We start from the raw sequence: 21,201 nt of genomic DNA, 5'->3' as shown, positions 1-21,201 counted from the left end.
CCAAGAAAATGTCTTGATACGGAGAGTCTGGATTTAAAGGTAAACACACAGTGTCAGATATTTACAAAAAAGTGTAAACAAATTAATTTTCTTGCTTGTCAAAGATTTGACAGTGAGGAGTCCTCAGAGTTTTGACCATAAACTGTTTAGTTTCCTTTCTAAACAGAATCTTATTACTGATCTTCACCTTTTCCTGGGTCACCTGGAGCTCTTCGTCTTCACTCTCTGTCAAAACGGATCACAAAGAGGAAAACACAACCTCAGGGTTAAACACAGATCCAGGTTTCACTCATCACTTTAATAATCTGTTCTATAATCTGAGCTTCATCATCATAGAGAGCAGTAGCAGCTGCACCAAGATCATCTTTACCATGATAGTCGTCAGATTCCTCCTCTTCCTCAGCTCCTGTAGGATCAGACAGCACTCATCACTGTGATGTTCATGTAGCTACCACCGAAATACGGCAATGTGTTACTGAGGCAACACCGGAAGTTAAGGTGAAATTATCATATTTGATTTCTAATTGTTATTTTTATTATATTTACATAAATTTATGATGAAACCTAAAGGCAGTTTAATGTAATGTCAGACGTGAGCCGGAAGTTGTCAGTGAGAAAAAGAGAGACGAGAGAAAAAGAGACGAGAGAGGACTGTCTACTACTGGCTAAGCAGGCGAACACGGTAATTATTCTGAATATTGAAACTTGTGTACCCATGTTTAAGAAACTAATCTGTGTAAATAATGTATGTGAAATGTGTTTTATTTTTGCTACAGTTTTCACAGTGCTCCGTAACTTTGTGTTGAGAATTAAGTGGTTGTGGACATCAGTAAGAAGCATGAATCTATTCAGCAGGGTAGATACAGTTCACATCTGTTTCACTACACAGCTGCAATAAAGAGAAGAAGCAGAGTCTTACCTTCACCCTGGGCTGCACCTTCTTCCTGCTCTTTTAGTTTGATAACCCGTTGATCATGTCGAGTTAGAGTCTTCTTTTTCTTCTTTTTTTCCAATGCCAGACACTTTAAACTAGACCATTTTTGCTTCACACTTTTAACCGTCCTTCCATGTTCTCCCACCTTATTAACGCCATCAGTCACCTCCTGCCAGTTTTTCCCCTGCTTCAACTTTATCAGGAGCATATTAACCTCTCTGACAGAGAACCTCTCTGCTCTCTTTCTCCGTCGTCTTCCTGCCATGATGGATGTGTAGAGTCTCTGATCCTCAGGATCTTTTATATCCACCAGTGTGTCAGTCAGCTGCTGCGTGTTAATGATCATGTATGGTTGTGAAAGGAAACACAGAGTTGGGAGGAGGAAACACACACACACAGGTGAGCTCAGGTAATCCACTGACAGGCAGGGCAGGTTTATTTGTATTGGAAACAGTTTGTCTCAAAGGTCTTTACACAGCATCATAACAACGACCTCTGACCTCTGACCTTTACACTGACTGAGGAACAACTCAGAGAAACAAACAGGACAACACAACAACACAACACGGAGTGTGGAACAAACAGGGATTGTTCTGGTGGAGGAGACAGGAAGTTCAACCTTCTCTAGTTCCCGTGAGGACAGCTCCACCTGGTGGAGGAAAGTAGACGTCACAACAGCTGCTCAGGAGATGTGTTACCTGGTTCATGGAGCAGTGTGAGGGTGTGTGTGATGAACACATGATGACACACACAGAGTCTTGTAGTTAGTGAGCAGCAGCATCATTGTTCATCGTTGAACAGCTGGACTGAGGAAGCTCAGAGAAACGAATGCCATCATGAGGAATGACAGTCAGCAGCTCCACGCACTGAGACGTACAGGAAATCTACTCTGCTTGTGGCCATAAGGCCTTTTAATAATCAATAGTGTGCCATCATTTGTTATGATCTCTATTAGAGTTTTAATTATTCAGATCTGTTTTATTTAATGGTTGTTGTTTTGTTTTGTTTTCAGGGTTTCCTGCAGGAAAAAACTTTGGCCAGGGGGGGAGGTGAGTGGGGAGGTTCAACCCGAGAACGGTTGCCCGAGAACCGTTCTCGGCAACAAAAAGAAGGATTAATTAATTAATTAATTAATTCGATTTCCACTCAAACTTACAAATGCACTATGGTGAATATTTAAATTCACATGCATGAACAGAGTTTTTTCATTCGAACATAATCAAGTCCTTCATCAAAAAGAAATTTTACAAAAATAAAAAATAAAATGATATAGGGGTGTACTGAAGAGGGAAATTCATGCAAAACCACTGATGCACGTTGCCTTCAGGGACAGTTTTTCATCAACAGTCTCTGTATTTCCCTCTAAAACAACTCTGTGTGGTAACGTTGTGTTATTATCTCATAGCGTGGTGAATGTGCAGCTCACAACTTGTCCACCAGAGCGTTGTGGAGTTGTTGGATTGTGTATTTGATGAGTTTGATGATGAGGGAAACCAAGAAATCCCATAATGAGCCTCCGTAGCGTAGCTCTGAGCAGCTCACGGCTCTGCTCCGCCGTTCTAAAAACAGCTTGCACCGACAATTAAAGGTAACAAACCTACTGCTATGACTATAGGGATTATGGCAATGGGCCAATTTGACAAAATGTTGAACTATCCCTTTAATACGTATCAATAACGTCTCTGTATACATACATTCATGAAAATGTCCGAATGATACAAGAAAAGTTAGGGCCCAAAAAAAGGTTGACTTAACAGAACTGTACTTAAGAATTCAAACTATACAGTAAATTAATTGAACAGACTAATGAAAGACAAAACAGACCTAACTGAAACAAAGGACACATACACACTGGCTGATCAGACCAGTCCAAACTGAGTAGGAGAGCGCCGGGTCGATTGATACACTTTTCATTTAAACGTCTTTTTCAAAGATGACGTTATGTACACAAACATTTTTATCATGTGATCAACAACTCACATGTGTATTCTCTTAGTTACAAGTGTAATTTAACACATATGTTGGATGATCGCGCTGTTTTATAACTTTGAACGTAAGTTGACATTTGTCTCAAACGCCCCACCTATGCGGGTCGTTTGAGACACAGAGGAGGGACGGTTGAAACAGCGTTTTAAACAGAAACTACTGTCATTACTCTCGTTTTTATGCAGCATATCAGACAACATACTAGTGTACTCGTTATTGCCAAAATGTCACATAATTTCTCACAATATAAATAGGTCAAATACATATTTTTGTCCCGTGCGTAATTGTCAAGATCCGCATTTCGATTAAACTCACCTTTCTTCTTTTGTACGAGTTGTTGGACGACTGCATTTTCATTTCATTGACTTATTTCCCTGTCCTAAGTCATGTTTATGGAGACACAGTTGAACATATTGTCATTTTACCCTCGGCATTTTCCCCTCACTTTGCTGAATAGTATCTGTTGATTCATGTCATAAACACGAACATTAAAAATATCTGGTGTTTATTAAAAATACATGTTGTTCATTCAAATCGGTTGTTGTTCATTGCAAAACAATAGGGTATTAATTTGGTGATTTATATACAGATATTGATCGCGCAGTGTGAACAATCACTACGCACGGAGGCGTGAGGGACATTTGAAACAGCTGTATCAATCGTCCCTGCAGCGACTACTGACACTTAAACTTCAAAACTATGACATTGCATACATTGGGACCTGTTTATGTACGAATTCATCTGTTGTTAGGTCATATTATTGTTGCATAAAACACACAATACAACTTTTGATCACAAAAAAACTACCGCACCTAACATTTTACTTTCCGTAGTCAAAAACCGGTTCGCGCTAATAACTTTTGAATGGCGTGACGTAATTTCACGAGCTTTCCCAGGATTGGTCGGTGTTGAGTGCTGAACATAGTGACAAAATCTGACGGCTCAAGCTTGTGTGGTTTTCGAGGAAATCGCTATGTATCAATCGACCCTGCGCTCCCCTAACACAAACACCAAGGACGACCAACTACATAACAGACAAAACAAAACAGGGCAGAAAGAGGTGAAACAAAAAGAGGAATCAGATGGTCGAGACACAGGTGTCAGATGGGGATCTCTTTATTCCAACACGGCCACGTAACCAGCGTAGGCTCGAGATATCTTCCAACATTACAAAGAGTGACATGCCTTTTTATACCAAACCCAGGCCATGTGTGTGTGTGTTGGGTGTACTGGTCTCATCCTGATTAAACAGGCTAAATTTCCTGGCTTTCCTGATGTTGATGTCAGCTTGTTCTGCGCCTGTACGGGTCATGGTAACCTAGTTCAAATATCGGGTGTCCTGGGTTTTGCAATCCTAATGGCGCCCTACCAAGAACATGAGGTGATATGATTTGCACTTTTATTCTCCTACAAGGACTGTCAACTTATTTTTATTTTATTTTTATTTTACCTTTATTTTACCAGGCAAATTGCTTGAGATAAAAAAAAATCTCTTTTACAAGCATGGCCTGGCCAAGAAAGCAGCAACAAAATAATACTTACTTACACTTTAACAACTAACCCAACTAAATGAATCAAACTAATAATCTAAAGATATAATAACTCTAACCTAAACCCAAAACCCCATGATGTCTCAGGTGCTTGGTTCAGACCAATTGGCCACAGCCTCTATATGGTGGCTGGGCTTCTGGGGTCAGATACTTTTACTCACCAGTTACATTAACAAGTGCTGATCTGACAAAATGTGTGGTAGGAACTTTTCTCTATAGAATCTTTCCAGAATGCCCAAGTTAACTTCCCATTCTGGGTCTTTGGCCACCGTCTGGACGTGAAGGTCCTTCAGAGTCCACACAACTAGGAGGCAGGTTTCAGCCTCAGTCAGATGTAGGTTGCCCTGGATCTGATGCCAGTAGCGATGATCTTCTTTTAGTTTCAGGGAACCTTTCTCTTCATCGTCCTAACCCTCCAGAAAAAAGCCGCTCTTTGTCTTTGCTGCCTGCAGGACAGTCATGGATTGGACTGACCACGGACATTTCACTTGTACAATGCAGTCAGGTGCTACTGTCCCATCTGGAGAGGCACAAAGCAGACCTGCTGCCAGTCTTTCTCCAGCTCCAACTGTGTCAGGAGCTCATCAACCTCTTCCTCAGAGAACCTCTCCGCTCTTCCAGCCATGATGAATGTAGAGAGTCTCTGATCCTCAGGATCTTTTATATCCATCTGTGTGTCAGTCAGCTGCTGCGTGTTAATGACCATATATGGTTGTGGAAGGAAACACACACACACACATTTTCTGTTTCACACACTGTTACACACATTTTCTGTTTCATTTCTGGTCAAACACACACACTTTCTGTTTCACACATTGTTACACACATTTTCTGTTTCATTTCTGGTCAAACACACACTTTCTGTTTCACACACTGTTACACACATTTTCTGTTTCATTTCTGGTCAAACACACACATTTTCTGTTTCACACACTGTTACACACATTTTCTGTTTCATTTCTGGTCAAACACACACACATTCTGTTTCACACACTGTTGCCGTTTTTTGTGGGACCATGACTATGCGGTAGGCTACTTTCTTGTGTTTGCGATGGACCCGATAACGCCGGTGGACCCGGAAATAAAGTTGTGACGTCAGGACTTAACAACGGGATAATGCCAGAGACGTTGGACTTTCATAATGCTCATATTCTGCATCAGTACTCATAAACATGTTTAACTCCACTGGTGAGAAGTAGGAGGTAGGAGGGGCGAGTGAGGCACACAGAACAATACTATAACAATTTCCCTAAAAACAATAAAGGTAAGGGGAACTGGCACAACTCCTTTCAGGCTGCAGGCTATCTACCTACCTACCTACCTATCTATCTATCTATCTATCTATCTATCTATCTATCTATCTATCTATCTATCTATCTATCTATCTATCTATCACTCACTCAAACACAGTTCTTGGTGTATTTCAACACTGTCACTAGGTGGCGCTGTCCTCACAACAACAAGAACAGCCTCCACCTGCAGGAAGCAGCTGCACATGTTGACCAGCAGGTGGCGCCTGCAGAAAGACTGGAGCTGTAGTGTCCCTGAACGCAACACAGCTGCATTAGAAACAAGTGAGGAGGAGAGTGTTGTCATGGAGAACAGACAACAGGAAGCTTCGTCACAGCTCAGTCTGACACCAGGGAGTTCACCAGTCAGAGATATGAATCATTGCTCAGAGGTCAATGTACAGGACTGATCCAGGACCAGGCTGCAGGGTTCAAACACACATCCAGGGTTGTTTTTTGTTGTTTTTTAAACTTTATTGAACAACATTAGAAGGGTGTTCAAAAGGATTAAAAACACAATAAAGCCCAAAGGCTTATTTCCATTGTGGTCTTATTTGAGACAGTACACATGAATTTGAAAACAAGGAAGACAAAAACACAACACATGGACTAAAAACATGGGAGAAAGACACTAAAGCACATAGACTACAACATTGAAGAAGAAAAAGAACAAGATGAAATAGATAAAACAAGGGATTATGTCCCAAACAGAAGCAACAAAACATTTAACAGACACACAAACAAACAATACAATAATCTGGTGCTTCACAGCTCTTTTGATTTAATTTATTGGTTTGCTAACCATTTTTTTTATTGAGGACTTAAAAAGAAAGTAGGAGGAGCTAACAGCTTTAAGGTTTAAAGGAAGGCCATTCCACAAGACAGCTGCTGAGTAAAGAAAAGAAAACTTTCCCATACAGCTCTTAAATCGGCAGAGCCTGTAGTCAGTGGAGCGCCCCCTCGTGGAGTAATTGTGTGTGTCACTGACTTTGGAGAAGTAGTTTATTAAATAACTTCAAACTAAGTTTCAGATTCAACACGTTCAACAATGATACAAGAAAAGTTAGGGCCCAGAAAAAGGTCTACTTAACAGAACTGTACTTAAGAATTCAAACTATACAGCAAATTAATTGAACAGACTAATGAAAGACAAAACAGACCTAACTGAAACAAAGGACATATACACACTGGCTGATCAGACCAGTCCAAACAGAGTAACACAAACACCAAGGACGACCAACTACATAGCAGACAAAACAAAACAGAACAGAAAGAGGTGAAACAAAAAGAGGACACAGGTGTCAGATGGGGATCTCTTTATTCCAACACGGCCCCGTAACCAGCGTAGGCTCGACATATCTTCCAACATTACAAAGAGTGACATGTCTTTTTATACCAAACCCAGGCTATGTGTGTGTGTTGGGTGTACTGGTCTCATCCTGATTAAACAGGCTACATTTCCTGGCTTTCCTGATGTTGATGTCAGCTTGTTCTGCGCCTGTACGGGTCATGGTAACCTAGTTCAAATATCGGGTGTCCTGGGTTTTGCAATCCTAATGGCGCCCTACCAAGAACATTAGGTGATATGATTTGCACTTTTATTCTCCTACTTACACTTTAACAACTAACCCAACTACATGAATCAAACTAATAATCTAAAGATATAATAACTCTAACCTAAACCCAAAACCCCATGATGCACTAAGTGCTTGGTTCAGACCAATTGGCCACAGCCTCTGTATGGTGACTGTGCTTCTGGGGCCAGATCCTTTTACTCAGCAGTTACACTAACAAGTTCTGATTTTGCAAAATGTAGGGTAGGAATTCTTCTCTACAAAACGTTTCCAGTGTGTCCAAGTTACCGGCCCATTCTGGGTCTTTGGCCACCTTCAGGACGACAAGGTCCTGAGGAGTCCACACAACTAGGTGGCAGGTTTCAGCCTCAGTCAGATGTAGGTTGCCCTGGATCTGATGCCAGTAGTCATGACCTTCTTTTAGTTTCAGGGAACCTTTCTTTTCATCCTCCACCTCCAGAAAGAAGTCGCTCTTTCTCCGTGCTGCCTGCAGGACAGTCATGGATTGGACTGACCACGGACATTTCACTTGTACAATGCAGTCAGGTGCTACTGTCCCGTCTGGAGAGGCACAAAGCAGACCACTGTGTGACAGGAACAGCCCACTCTCTTGGATCTGGACACCGTAGCGCTCCGTATATTGCTGCTTTGCCTTTGGCTTATTGCGAATTCCCCATTGAATAGGCTGTGGGGAGAGGGGAGAGACATACCACACAGTCTTAATGAATGCATTCTTAGAAATAAAGATGCATTCCATTTGAATAATCACTTATTACCCACAACTTACTTTAGCGCCCCATGCGATGTCCAGGCCAAGCAGCTTTTTGAACAAGGATGGAGGATAAGAATCCCGTCCAACAGCAGCCAACACATCACCAAAGTTGAAAGTTTTGATTCGCTTGTCGAAATACTTAGACCTGTTAAACAGAAACCCACAATGAGACGGACGTTTCTGAAATGTTCAGGAAGTTTCTGAGAAGTTGAGAAGCTTCAGTTTCTTGATTTCTATTGTTTCAGTTTGTACTCTTTTTTGAGTGCACTGCAGCTTTAGAAAAATCATGCAGATAGACACCAAACACATCAATTTGAAATTAAAGTTATTTATTTAGGCATTTTTCAGACATGGATGCAGCACAAAGTGCTTTACACAGTTCATGCTCATTTGGCATTTTCTAAATGCTGACATGAACAGCTGTGTTGAAAGTGCTCGTCTATCTGTGTTTTCTGAAGCTGCAGAGCACTGAGCTGTCAGGGCCACCGTAGCTTTGTTTTAATTAATGTGTCTTCTTACCTTAACTGATTCCTCGCTTGTCGAACTGTGGCTTTCACGATCAGCTGCTTCTCCTGTTCGGTCACAACAAGTGATGACAGCAGATAAGCTGCCTTGTCCTCTGCTTGGTCATAACCTGGACTGGTCACCAGCCAATAAAATGTCTTGATAAGGAGATTCTGGATTTAAAGGTAAACACACAGTGTCAGATATTAACCAAAAAAGTTTAAGCAAATTGATCTTCATGTATGTCAAAGATTTGACAGTGAGGAGTCCACAGAGTTTTGACCGGTTTCTGTTTAATAAACAGAATCTTATTACTGATCTTCACCTTTTCCAGGTCCAGCTGGAGCTCCTCGTCTTCACTCTCTGTCGAGACGGATCACAAAGAGGAAAACACAACCTCAAGGATAAACACAGTCAGTTTATAACAGGAGCTTTTGGTGAGATCCAGGTTTCACTCATCACTTTAATAATCTGTTCATCACATTTATCACTGTGCTGGTGTCACGTTTAGCTAGAAGTGACATTTTACCCACCAGGATCATCATCATCATCATCATCCTCATCATCATCATCAGGATCCTTGTCTCCCTTACACCCTGTAGGATCAGATACAGCACAGTCAATTCAATTCAATGTATTTTATTTGGGAGGGGCAGTGCAAGTTAATGGACATCACCGTATATGCAATACAATAATGTAAACACACTGGATTGTAGCCATTGGCTCATTTCCATCTGTTGTCCCTATAGCAGATAGATGTCCCCTAGATGAAAATGTATGTGTTTATGTTTATAATAAATTTAGCTAATAGTTACCAATAATGTGTACAGGTGTGGTTTGATAGTAACCAGGGCCCGTATTCCTAAAGATTCAGATAATCCTCTCAGAGAGCTCCTAACTTAACCTAACAATTCCTAGCAAGGAGTCTTAGGAGTGATTCCAGAACACTCTCAGAGAACAGTGAGCAAGGAATGGAAAGAAACTCCTATCGTAGTGAGGAGGTGAGGTTGACCCCCGTTGCTAGGTATGAGTCATCATTTCATCATTTCATGATTCATTTCATCCCCCTATCTGCCTCCCGTTTCTTGTCTCCCTCTCAACTGTCCTGTTGAAAAAAAAGCTAGATAAAAAATATACTTTTGGTGATAATCAGATTTCAGATTCAGATTTATTTATTTTTGTAAAAATGGGAACAGTACATATTGATGGACATTGACATGTAAATATGTGGGATTGTAGCCAAGTGGCTAATTTCCATCCCCAGTCCCATTGGCAGGTTGATGTTTAGACATAAAAGACAATGATGATAAAAAGTACAATGACGATAAAAAGTACAAGTACAAGAGGCAGGACTAGGACAACAAAACACCTTGACATCTTACAAAAAACACATATGAACGACATACATAAACCACCAGTTAACTGACCATAGACGGTTAAAAGAGTGGGTAAGGGGACCAACAGATTACTGAGAAGTTATAAAGAGCTACAGTGCTAGTTAAAGTGCTATGTGCTAAAGTGCTGTTTGCTAAAGTGACGAGTGCATAAGTGCAAGATTGAATTGAATTGCACAATGCCCCAATAAAGTGCAGGATTGACTTAAATTGCACTATCCCATAGCACACGATTGCACATGCAGATGTGTGTCCAATATTGCACAAAGTTTGTATACATAAATGTATTATGTACACACCATTGTATGAAATTGAGATACATATGTATATGTATACACAATACAGAGAAGAAAGAAAAAAGAAAAAAAAGAAAAAAAGAATATAGAGTGGTGCCCCATACAATCAACCAATCAGGCGAACATACACCTCTAGACTTCATGATCACAGGTCTGGTTTTGCAACAGCCATGCCTTAAGAGCCTTGGCAAAGGAGGTAAGAGTTGGAAGTTCACGTATAGTGCTAGGTATTTGGTTCCAGGTCTGGGATGCACGGAAAGAAAATACAGCTTGACCAAAAGCGCTTTTCCTGAGTGGTACAACACAGTCGCCTCTAGAGCTCGCCCTGGTTGATCTATTTGATTGTTTTTTAACAAATTCATGAAGTGGAGGTGGGGCTAGACCATGAATAATTTTGTAGATCTATAGTGCATATTCTGTTGTGTTGTCAAAATTTAGTCGCTCAAGTTTCTTCAGTATCAGACAGTGATGATGCAAGTTCGGTTTTCTATCAAGTACTTTTAGGGCCTGTTTATAGGTTGTTTCAATCGGCTTTAGAGTTGTTTTACAGGCTGTTGCCCAGCTAGTTATACAATACAACATGTGTGGCATAATCATTGCATCAAAATATAGCTTAGCCGATTCTGGAGTTAAGTTATTCCTAATAAATCTGAAGTTGGATAAATTAAATTTCATTCTGTTTACGATCCTTTTTACCTGCTGCTTAAAGCGAAGTTGTGCATCGAGAATGATTCCTAAGTATTTAAATTCTTGCACCACTTCAATTTTTTGACCTGCTACAAAGACATCAGGGGCACAGTCGACATTTACAGTTTTTGGAAAATACAAACAAACAGTTTTAGAAATATTGAGGTGCAGATGTGAACCCCCAAGCCAGTGATGCACTTTGGTCATGGCATCAGTTAGTTCTTGAGCAGCTTGCTTTTTGTGTTTTGCATGAACATACAGAACTGCATCATCAGCGTACATTTGACAGGTTACAATGGGCGGACAACAGCTCAGGAGGTCATTTATAAACAGACTAAAGAGCAGGGGTCCCAAGACTGAGCCCTGTGGTACTCCAAGGTTGTTGTCACGTGGTATTGATTTCATATCCTGTACCTTAACACATTGAGTCCTTGACGAAATGTATGATTCGATCCACTGTAGTGCGTCCACAGAGAAATTAAAATAAGACAGTTTAGTAAGTAATGTTTGATGATGGACAGTATCAAAAGCTTTTCGGAGATCAATGAAAACAACACCGATGACGCCACCTGCATCCAACTTTGATTTTATATTTTCCAAGAGAAAGCAGACAGCTGTTTCGGTGGAATGATGTTTTCTAAAGCCAAATTGCATCTGGTTTAGGATAAAAGGACTGTTATTTAGATAATGGGCAAAGGATTGACCCTCAAATCGATTTTTGCACTTTCAACTACCAACATTTCAACTCAATTTGGTATCAACAAGGGTAAAATGGCTCAGCTTTCAGCAATGTCTGTGATTGCTGGCTGGCCTATAAGAAGCAGTGTTGGTTGGCTTTCAAATCTACCATAAACCAGTGAGCAGCAATGGACAAGAAAAGAACAAGGAAACCCAACTGGACAGAGGAACAGTTTCATTAATTCACTGTCATCCAGTGTTTGGAGAATATCTCTGCTGTCTTTTTCGTCAGCCATTTTGTTAGATACTCATCCTCTTTTTGTATCATATCTTGTGTTAAATTCTCCAAATAGAGTATCTTAAAAAATCTGACCATATTCTTCCAGTTGAATTCTCTCCAGATCCTGGAGCTAGTGGACATGCACTGTATTTTACAAATATTAAACCACTCTTCCTCTGTTCTTTGTTATTTTAATTCATTTTCCCATTTTTCTTTGATATAAAGGGAGGAAGACTTTCTACATGACATCCAACTTTTATAAAGGACTGAGATTACTCTGCATTTTTTACCTTCATAAGCTCTCCGAAATACCTCAACAACTTCATTATCAGTATCCGTTTTTATCTCTTTATCACAATAATCCTTAATTTGCAGGTAGCGATATTGTTCATGTTCTAATCTAATCCAATTCTCTCCCTCAACTTCTCAAAACTCTGCAGCTTACCCTGTTCAACCATTGTACATATTGCTGTGATCCCTTTTCTTGCCCATTGTTTAAACCCTTTATCATTTATCCCAGGTATAAACCATCATCAAATGCAAACCAACTTGTGACTCAGCTAATTTAAGGGTACTCAGACCCACACTGTGATGTTCACATCTGTTTCACTTGCAGCTGCAATAAAGAGAAGAACCAGAGTCTTACCTTCATCCTGGGCTGCATCTCCTTCCTGCTCTTGAGGTCTGATTAGTTTGATAACCCGTTGATCACGTGGAGTTAGAAACCGATTATCATCCACTTTTCTCAATACTGGATACTTTAAATGATACCACTTCCGCTTCACTTTTTCACACTCCCTTCCATGTCCTCCCTCCTTATTAACAGCATCAGTCACCTGCTGCCAGTCTTTCCCCTGCTCCAACTGTGTCAGGAGCTCATCAACCTCTCCCTCAGAGAACCTCTCTGCTCTTCCAGCCATGATGAATGTAGAGAGTCTCTGATCCTCAGGATCTTTTATATCCATCTGTGTCAGTCAGCTGCTGCTTGTGTGTTCAGCTTCTCAAGTTCTTGTGTGACAACAGCTCCACCTGGTGGCTGAAAGTAGACATCACTACAGCTGCTGTGGAACAACACATGATGACAAACACAGTTTCAGCTGCTTTGCCCCCCTCCCTGAGTTCAAAACACTGCCCTGTCATTAAGAGCCTTGGTGTCATGTTTGACAGTGAGTTTAAATGTGACAGGCAAATTGGTAAAATGACGTCAGCAGATAGTACGCTGAGACTTCAGATTTCAGTCTATGCCTAAATGGTGGGATGTCGGAGTGGTTTAAGTCAAGTCGGTGTCTTATGAAATTTCTAAATTTCTAAATAAACCTTTAATATTGTTGAAAACTAGAAACTTACCTCTCTGCTCCTTTTTACTTCCAACCAAAGAACCTGTATTCAGTGTGGTATTCCCGTGGTGAAAGTCTCAGACTGGTGTTGTTGCATTGTCAGGGGTATAGAGCTGCCCCGGTCACATAAAGAAGCTCTGTCAAGGCATTTCTGACATTTCTGTTTTGTTTATTTGAAAAGTAGGTCATACAATTAACCATTAAACAAAGCATTGGGCAAAGCAGACATGCAGGGAAGTAAAAAAAAAAAAAAAAAAAAAAAAAACTTAAGGGTCTTGATGAGAGGATTCCCTACGCGACACACATATGAGATCTACAGAACAACATATTGTATCATTATGCTCATACATGAGGGCTGATACTGTTTCTCATAAGCTCAAAAAAAAAATCAGTAACTTGTTTAACTCATTGAGTGCCAACCACGTAATTTCTCGTTTTTCGTTCCCATGCGTTGAGTGCCAAAAACGTAATTTTACGTTTTTTGCTTTTTTTTTTAATTATGAAAATAGACACTTTAATACACATTATATGTAAATTTGGGGACTCTACGACGAGGAGAACTGAAATAGATGACGATCAAAGTCACATGACAGCTCATGATCTGGAAGTTTTTATCATAACTCGGCTTCTGCAAACGAGTTCTGCATGCAGATGCAGCGCAGCTGCTCTGCAGCTGCTCCGCTCTCACCCGCGCTGCTGCAGCAGCTGGGAGCTGAACCAGGAAGCTCTCAGCCGACTGTCCCGCCCGGTCTTCACCTCGAGCAACACCGTGTCCTCCCCAAAGTCCCCCCGCGGTAAAATCTGATGGTCTCTGGGCCAAAGCAGACCGGCATCACCGACCCGTACCACAGAAGGACCGCGACCACCGGTGGGACCGGTCTTCCCGAGCCGCGGTGGCCGACTGACCCTCACGTTCCGCGGGGAGAAGCTGTGACACGGCACGGTGCGTCTGTGTTATTGTTGTTTAGTGGCGCCCCCCCCGCCCCCGATGGTGGTTTTGTGAATAGAACAACAATTGTTGTATATATTTATCTTATACGAGCCCTTTGATCCAGAAATGCGAGTGTCAGAAGAGCGACAGACACAAACAGAGCACCTTTCATAAAAGACGCTCTATCTCCTTTTCTAGAAAAAAAGCAGGGATTTTGGTGAAACCCAGCCATGTTTAGCTTGACTTTTCTCAGGAACGGAGGCACGTAGAAACAAACGGTTTGTGGCCACTTGAAGCATAAAGTTAAACCTTTCAATTGAGCCACAGTATATGTTGGTGGCAATAATATAGAATACACTATGGCTCTACATAAAAAGTCAAAAATGGTCTAAATTGCCGGTACACTTGACTAAAACTTTGGAAAGGAGCGCGGCACTCAATGAGTTAATAAGCTCCAAACAATAAATGAGTGAAAAGAAAAAAACGTATTGTGATTCATACCGTTTGTTTACTGGCAGCATTAAATTCACATGCTTCTGTCACTGTTATGTCTAAACTTTGTTACAATCTAACATCATAGTAACAATGTGTGTAATACTAATACAGTATCAGGAACACCTCTGCTGCAAAAAACAGTCACATACTGCAGACAGATGAACCTGTCCTTATTTGCTAAAGTTAGGGGCCGTGTCCACCAGACGTGTTTTCAGCGCTCTGGGCGTCTACTTTCCATTCAAACCCTATTGAGTTGGGCGCTCACAGCGCTCAGCGCCCTCGGCGGTAAAACGCCCTCGGCGCTTGCTTCTTTTTGTCGCGGCGCTCAGAGTGCTTCGAGTTGAAATCTGTTCAACTTTTAGAACAGCGCCGCGCTCGTCAATGTCACCTTTCCCCTCACTGACCAATCAGAATCAAGAAGGGGCGGGACTTACGTTACCGACAGCAACACAACCGGAGACGTGGCTCGGTTTATATCATGACCCACTTGTATTGAAAGTAGGCCGACCTCAGGGTCCATGTCAAAAGCTGCTGCTAATGCTGACACTCGTTGTAGTGTTCACATTAAACAAGGCAGGAACACGGAAGTGTCAGAGGACTCATTTTGTAACCTAGCAACAGCAGCATTCTGACGAGGGAGAGAGAGAGCGCTAAGCGCTGGGAAAGCAGCGCTGAGAGCGCGTCTGGTGGACACGGCCCCTAATACAGGAAAAGACGTTTTAGTTTTTGCATCTTGTGCCCATGGTTACATCATGCTGTCATTCCGACATCCCATCATTCCGACATCAATCAACCATCAAGTTTGTTTGAGCACATTTTTAAAAACAACCCAGGTTGACCAAAATGCTGTACAGTTAAAATAAAGGGATAATACATAGAATTTAGGTGATAGACAGAACAAAAGCAGCAACCAACAAAAAGATAAAAACAGTAAGACAAAGATCAAGAGGACTTACAAGTTATGGCTACAACTTTTTCGTCAAAATGATACATTTTTCAAAAATAATGCATCCACAGAATGTCCAGAGGGGTGCAGAATAAAAGTATTAATTTTACTGATTTTAAAAAAAAAATAGTAGGCTATATAAATAATTGTTTAATTAATTTTGGCAGGTTTACATCTGGTTACATTGGCAACGTCGGCATGGAATGATCTCTGTGGCAACAGCATTAGAACATTGATGTCATGAGGAAAAAAGAAGAAAAATGGTCAGTTTTTAGCCTGGATTTAAAAGAGTCGATGGAGGGGGCAAGTCACCGATCTGTGTACCTACCCCCTGGCAGGGCCTCCGTTCGGCCCCGTAAAGGTTCCTGTAAACGGCCCTGTGGGGGAGGTTCCTGCAGTGGAGACACACACCAATGGGGCCGAACCCGTAAAGTTACCCCGAAGTTCCTGCAGTGGAAATACGCCTATTCATTTATTTATTTGTGGCCGAGCAGTTGCATCGTCAGGCAGCCGTTTGCCCTCATAGCCCTATGGCCAGTCCGTCACTGGCTTGAACTGTTAGTGCTGCACTTTACACGTAAAAAAAAAGTGGTGTGAGAAGTTTTTTAAAATCATATTTTATATATTGAACTTATTAGGCAGCACTTTACAACAGTATTCTATTTTTTTTTTATATTTTGTATAATGGTTTAGTTTAGTTTAATAAGTTTATTTGTATCAGGGACAATGTACCTACAACATAACATTAGTAGGTGAGTAAAATAATTACATTTGACTTAAACATGTAGCTAAATTTGGTTTAGAAAAATTCCTAATAAACAACAAGGAAATTTATGTTTTACATTTGATTCTCTTACCGAAAATGAACCGAACCGAGACCTCAAAACCGAGCTACCTATCGAACCGTGATTTATGTGTATCGTTACAATAGACGACAAAGTTGGACTGGTGGGTTGTTGGAATGGCGGTTGCCCCCCGCCTTTCTCCATATGCAAATGGCAGCTATCCCGCACAACAGTCCCAGGACGAGCGCAGGAGCTCCGACAGCCAGAGCCACTGTGGGGTTAGCTGCCACTGCTATAATCACACCAGCCAACACCAACACCAGAGCAACAGCCGAAGTTATGTATATTGTTGTCTTTCTAACCTTCTTCTTCTTCTTCTCAGCTGCAAGCCACATTCTCCTCTCCTCCTCTTTCTCCTGTTTCTCCTCTTGTTTCCTCTGCTCCTCCTCCTCCCTCAGCTTCTTCTGGGCGTCTTCATACATTTTGTTGGTGTAGTGTTTACCGACATTATCCTGTACCATTTTCTTGATCTTCGTGATGAGCTCTGAGACCTGCGCACTGCCTTTGTCTTTGTTGTCGAAGGCATGGGTTCTGTTACCAAGTCTATTTGCAAGTCTCCGTAGCTCCTTGCATTCCGTCAGAGCTTTCTCAGCGTTACCCAGATCCTTGCACGTAAACAGTATGATAGTGTACATCTCAGCATCATCTCCAAAATTATCCTGGATCCACTTCACAGCATTTCTTTCCTCCTCTGTGAACCTTACTCCGAGCCGGATCACCAGGAGGAAGGCGTGAGGGCCGGGTACTGACATCTCGACACATTCCTCTATTTTCGATTTTAACTCTTCCTCAGGGATGTCTGTATCAAACAGACCTGGAGTGTCAATCACCCGGACCAAAGTCCCGTCCACCTCCCTGCTCTGTTTCTCACAGTGTTTGGTCACTGATACAGGGCTCGAGTCCTCTCTGAAGGCATCTCTACCAAGTATGGTGTTTCCTGTTGCACTCTTCCCTGAGCCAGTCTTGCCCACCAGAACTATCCTTAAGCTTCGAGACATATCCAGATCTGCAACAACAGGAGCAACATTTAAAACTTGGCAATGTATTTTTCAAAATATAACATCTTTGTATTCATATTTGAGTACCACATGCATAACTCGAGTGTGACAAAATTTCTATCTTGTGCAAATTCATGGGTCGGGCACGGGTGGAACTCACATGAACGCGGGTGGGTACGTGGGTGAATGTGTGTAGGGCTACAGAGAAAAACTCACGTGAAGCTGCACGAGCCAGCGTAGCAAATCATTTTTTTTAAATGATTCAGGAGATTTCCTGATAGTAGCAACCATCTTGATGTAAATAAACAATCTTTGGCCGCTTATGTGACCACTCACAGCTTTCCCGTTGGAGTTTAGCCTGTCATGGCTTGACCGCTCGGCTTCTGAGTCAGCTACAAACACACCGATGGGATCAATTTAAAGGCTGAAGTGTCCTTCTTTCATTAAAAAAAGAATTACGTCGCTATCATTCTCCATTCCGGAAATAGACGCGAAAGAGTACGGCTTTTTTTCCAGCCCCGTTTTCGCCGGTGATGACGGCGATCTCACGGGCAACGGGTCTTAATTTTGACGGGCGGGTCGGATCTGGGTTGAATTAAAAAATAATCACGGGGTGATGGGTCGGGACACGGGCATTAAAACCTACGGGTGGGGCGGGCGCTGGTTTCCAAAATTGGACCCGTGCAGGACTCTGCTGACCAATAGTGGCACTATGGATGTGTTTCTATGTGTCCCAGTTTTGTTTGCATTATTGATACTACTGACATTGAGGACATGCATGCAAAATATACTACTAACTGGCCTTTGGTGGCAGTATAATGCATCAGGAAATTATTACACATGCTAAGAAAGGCAATAAAAGAATATGGCAAATTAACAAACATCTTAAATCAACAAATTTACAAATGAAGCAAGATTTTTCACAACTATTGATTGTGAACTTCATTATGAACTTCATTAGAAATGTTACCCATTCAGGCTAGTTGATGTAACACAAGCTGAACACATACATACATACCTAACCCAACCATCAGCCCCATTGAACACATTGCCATTTCACACCAGCATATATAACACACAAGGGGTAGTTTTTGTGTGTGGAACAGGATATAACACATTTCTTGTCAAATCTAACGTGAAGCATGACCTAAAAATATATTGTTTTTGAGTTAATATTTGATATCATAAGAAATGGCAGAAAAATAGGGATTTTGACTCACCAGTCATGTTGTCAAAAAAGAAAAATTCCAGTCAGAGTAGTGACGGATGGTCAGGGTCTCTAATCCAGGTGCTTATGTGTCTTATCTTGTTTTCCGTTACTCTGGTTCACCTCTTGTGTCGAATAAAACTAAGACCACACCTTAATCTGCAGACTAAACGATCCTGTGACACACAACACTGTCTCTAATAATATAAATGCTAAAGTGACAGTTGACATCTGGTCACAATCACTCACATGTAATAAAATGTACAACCAGGAACCAAGATATGTAACCTGACACCACCAGCTCACTCTAATCTGTACTAAGTTCATGCATGAACTGTGGTCAAAAAAAAACTTGAAGTTTCTAACATTGTTCAAGTACAATGGTCAAAAACTCTTTTAAAACAGGAATTGCTCTGTTGCTATAAATGCAGCCTTTTAGTTTTAGCTTTGGAGATGATTCCTCCTCACTTTGCTTTGGCCTTGAGGTATTCACCACATTTCTAGCTGTGTTAATAACAACGTTAGCTGTGTTCTCTGCTGCCTCCCTGGCTGAACCTTCATATCCAATACAATCTCCTCTTGCTGCTGCAGATCCCACTCCGTCGTCTGTCACTGAAACTGATGCCTCCACTGCTCCTACTATTTCCTTGATATACAGCCCCGATGGCATGGGCGGGCCGTGCCCGTTCAACTGCTTCATATATGAAACCGGTTAAACTGACTGAGTTACATTCTGATCTCTAACAGTAAAGCTGCTGGGCCATCACAGTTGTTTGGAACGAGGAAAAGACTTTCCAGTTCCCCGACCTCCTCAGACAGATCGACCACACAACGCTGACATCGTGATTGTACAGAGCCCTCGTCCTTCGCATGGTCTTGCAGCGCTACAGATAGAGAATGTCATGCTGAGAGGAGAGGGTGAAAAATAGAAAAAACTAAATTAAGGAACAGAAGCACATTTCTTTCCTTTGGTCAAATTTTCCCCAAACCTGACAAGAGTCCAGAATTTCACTAATCTGCTTTGGAGTTGGAGTATCAATATAAATCTGACTGGACTGTCCTAATGATGCCCCTAGTTGATCAATTGCCCCTGACCCCAGTGAAGGTAAAACTTTACTGTGGCCACGTAACCAACACATTTACCACCATTATTTGATTTCCGTCTCCCACATTCTCTGTTGTAAACTGTTTTTTTTTCTGTCCGTCCTGGGTGAGGGATCCCTCCTCTGTTGCTCACCCTGAGGTTTCTCCTTGTTTTCCCTATTAAAAGGGTTTTCCATGGAATTTTTCCTCAGTCTCCTCAGTGAGGGTCTAAGGACAGAGGATGTTGTTATGATGCCATGTAATTACGAAGAAAATGTGTAAAAGTATTGCAGTGAAAAGAAAATGTTCCAAGTATGTCCAATCAGATACTCTGAATCAAGTACGGTAATCAAGGCTCTTGTGTCGTCCCATCTGGATTACTGCCCGATTATTTGGTCATCTGCAGCCACCGAAGATAATAGAAAACTTCAAATTGCACAGAACAAAGCAGCTAGGATTGCTCTCAATTGTTCACTGTATGCAAATATCTTAAAAATGCATCAGAATTTATCATGGCTTCTGGTTGAAGACAGACTAAAATTAAGATGTATTCTTTGTACCTAATAACGTAGTTTAGATTAGACTGTTTGCTGTTTGTGTATATGATGACGAGGTGTTACAGTGATCTGTAACAGCCATGAATGTGAGTATGTATTATCTTCTTTTTTTAAATTGCATTGAGGACCCCAGGAAGAATAGCTAATGTCATGACATTAGCTAATGGGGATCCTAGAAATAAACAAATGTAAAGCCCTTTGAGACAAACTGTTGGTAAAAACGGGCTATATAAATAAAATTGCCTTGTCTTGCCTAAAAGCTCCCAATGGAGTGATTACCTTCAGACAAGGCCGTAACAGCAGCTCTCCAGCAACATGGTCATGGCAGAAAAGGACTTCACAAAGTGAGACATTTTGCTCAACACTCCATCCAGTTCACACAGGAGGAAGTGAACAATAACCAATAAATTTCCAGTGCAAGAATACACGTGGAGCTTTCCATTCAGAGGCTGAAAATGTTTGGCATTTTGGACCAGAGCCCACACCAGTTCAGGAAAAACATTTACAGAATTCCTAAAGTAGGTAAGTGTGTCTAACAAACCTACAAAAACCCATTCTCCATGAAATTATATGAACTGATAATGTCATATACACTACAGTATAGTTTTAATACACCAGTCAGTTTTCAGTGTTTTGACTTTTTTTTTCTAATCTTCTAATATTGGTGAGATATTAAATCATTTGAACATTTACTGAAATTAAATCATGTGAGGAGTTTATAATGGGTTGTAGTTTATAAGCTTGTTTGTGTTGAGTAACACAGTATATGTCGTCCAATCTGTAGGCCTATCCTTTAAATTATTTACTTTATACCTGTTGGTTTTGATTAAAATGTGGTGTATCAGACTGCCGGTGCAT

At 41.3% G+C, this 21,201-nt stretch overlaps 2 protein-coding genes across 2 annotated transcripts in view; both read right to left on the bottom strand.

Annotated features, from left to right (window-relative positions):
* Positions 1-12,864, bottom strand: part of LOC310998577 (uncharacterized protein) — a gene marked incomplete at its 5' end in the record, with an annotated part of 54,579 nt that extends 41,715 nt beyond the window's left edge. The window contains one exon of the mRNA XM_083988690.1: positions 12,591-12,864. Coding sequence (XP_083844816.1) covers positions 12,591-12,864 — 274 coding nt within the window. The remainder of the gene's footprint in view (positions 1-12,590) is intronic.
* LOC310998535 (uncharacterized protein) lies at positions 7,542-12,402 on the bottom strand (the record flags this gene model as incomplete). The annotated part of the gene is made up of 6 exons (XM_083988643.1): positions 7,542-8,018; positions 8,121-8,250; positions 8,625-8,782; positions 8,935-8,972; positions 9,143-9,205; positions 12,390-12,402. 6 exons carry the CDS (start codon positions 12,400-12,402, stop codon positions 7,542-7,544), a joined length of 879 nt encoding a protein of 292 aa, XP_083844769.1.
* Positions 12,865-21,201: the final 8,337 nt, after the last annotated feature.

The sequence above is a fragment of the Trachurus trachurus genome, assembly GCF_905171665.1.
Source record: "Trachurus trachurus genome assembly, chromosome: 15".
NCBI classification, from domain to species: domain Eukaryota; kingdom Metazoa; phylum Chordata; class Actinopteri; order Carangiformes; family Carangidae; genus Trachurus; species Trachurus trachurus.
The sequence above is the reverse complement of the archived record's forward strand: the minus strand, read 5'-3'. Positions and strand labels throughout refer to the sequence as shown.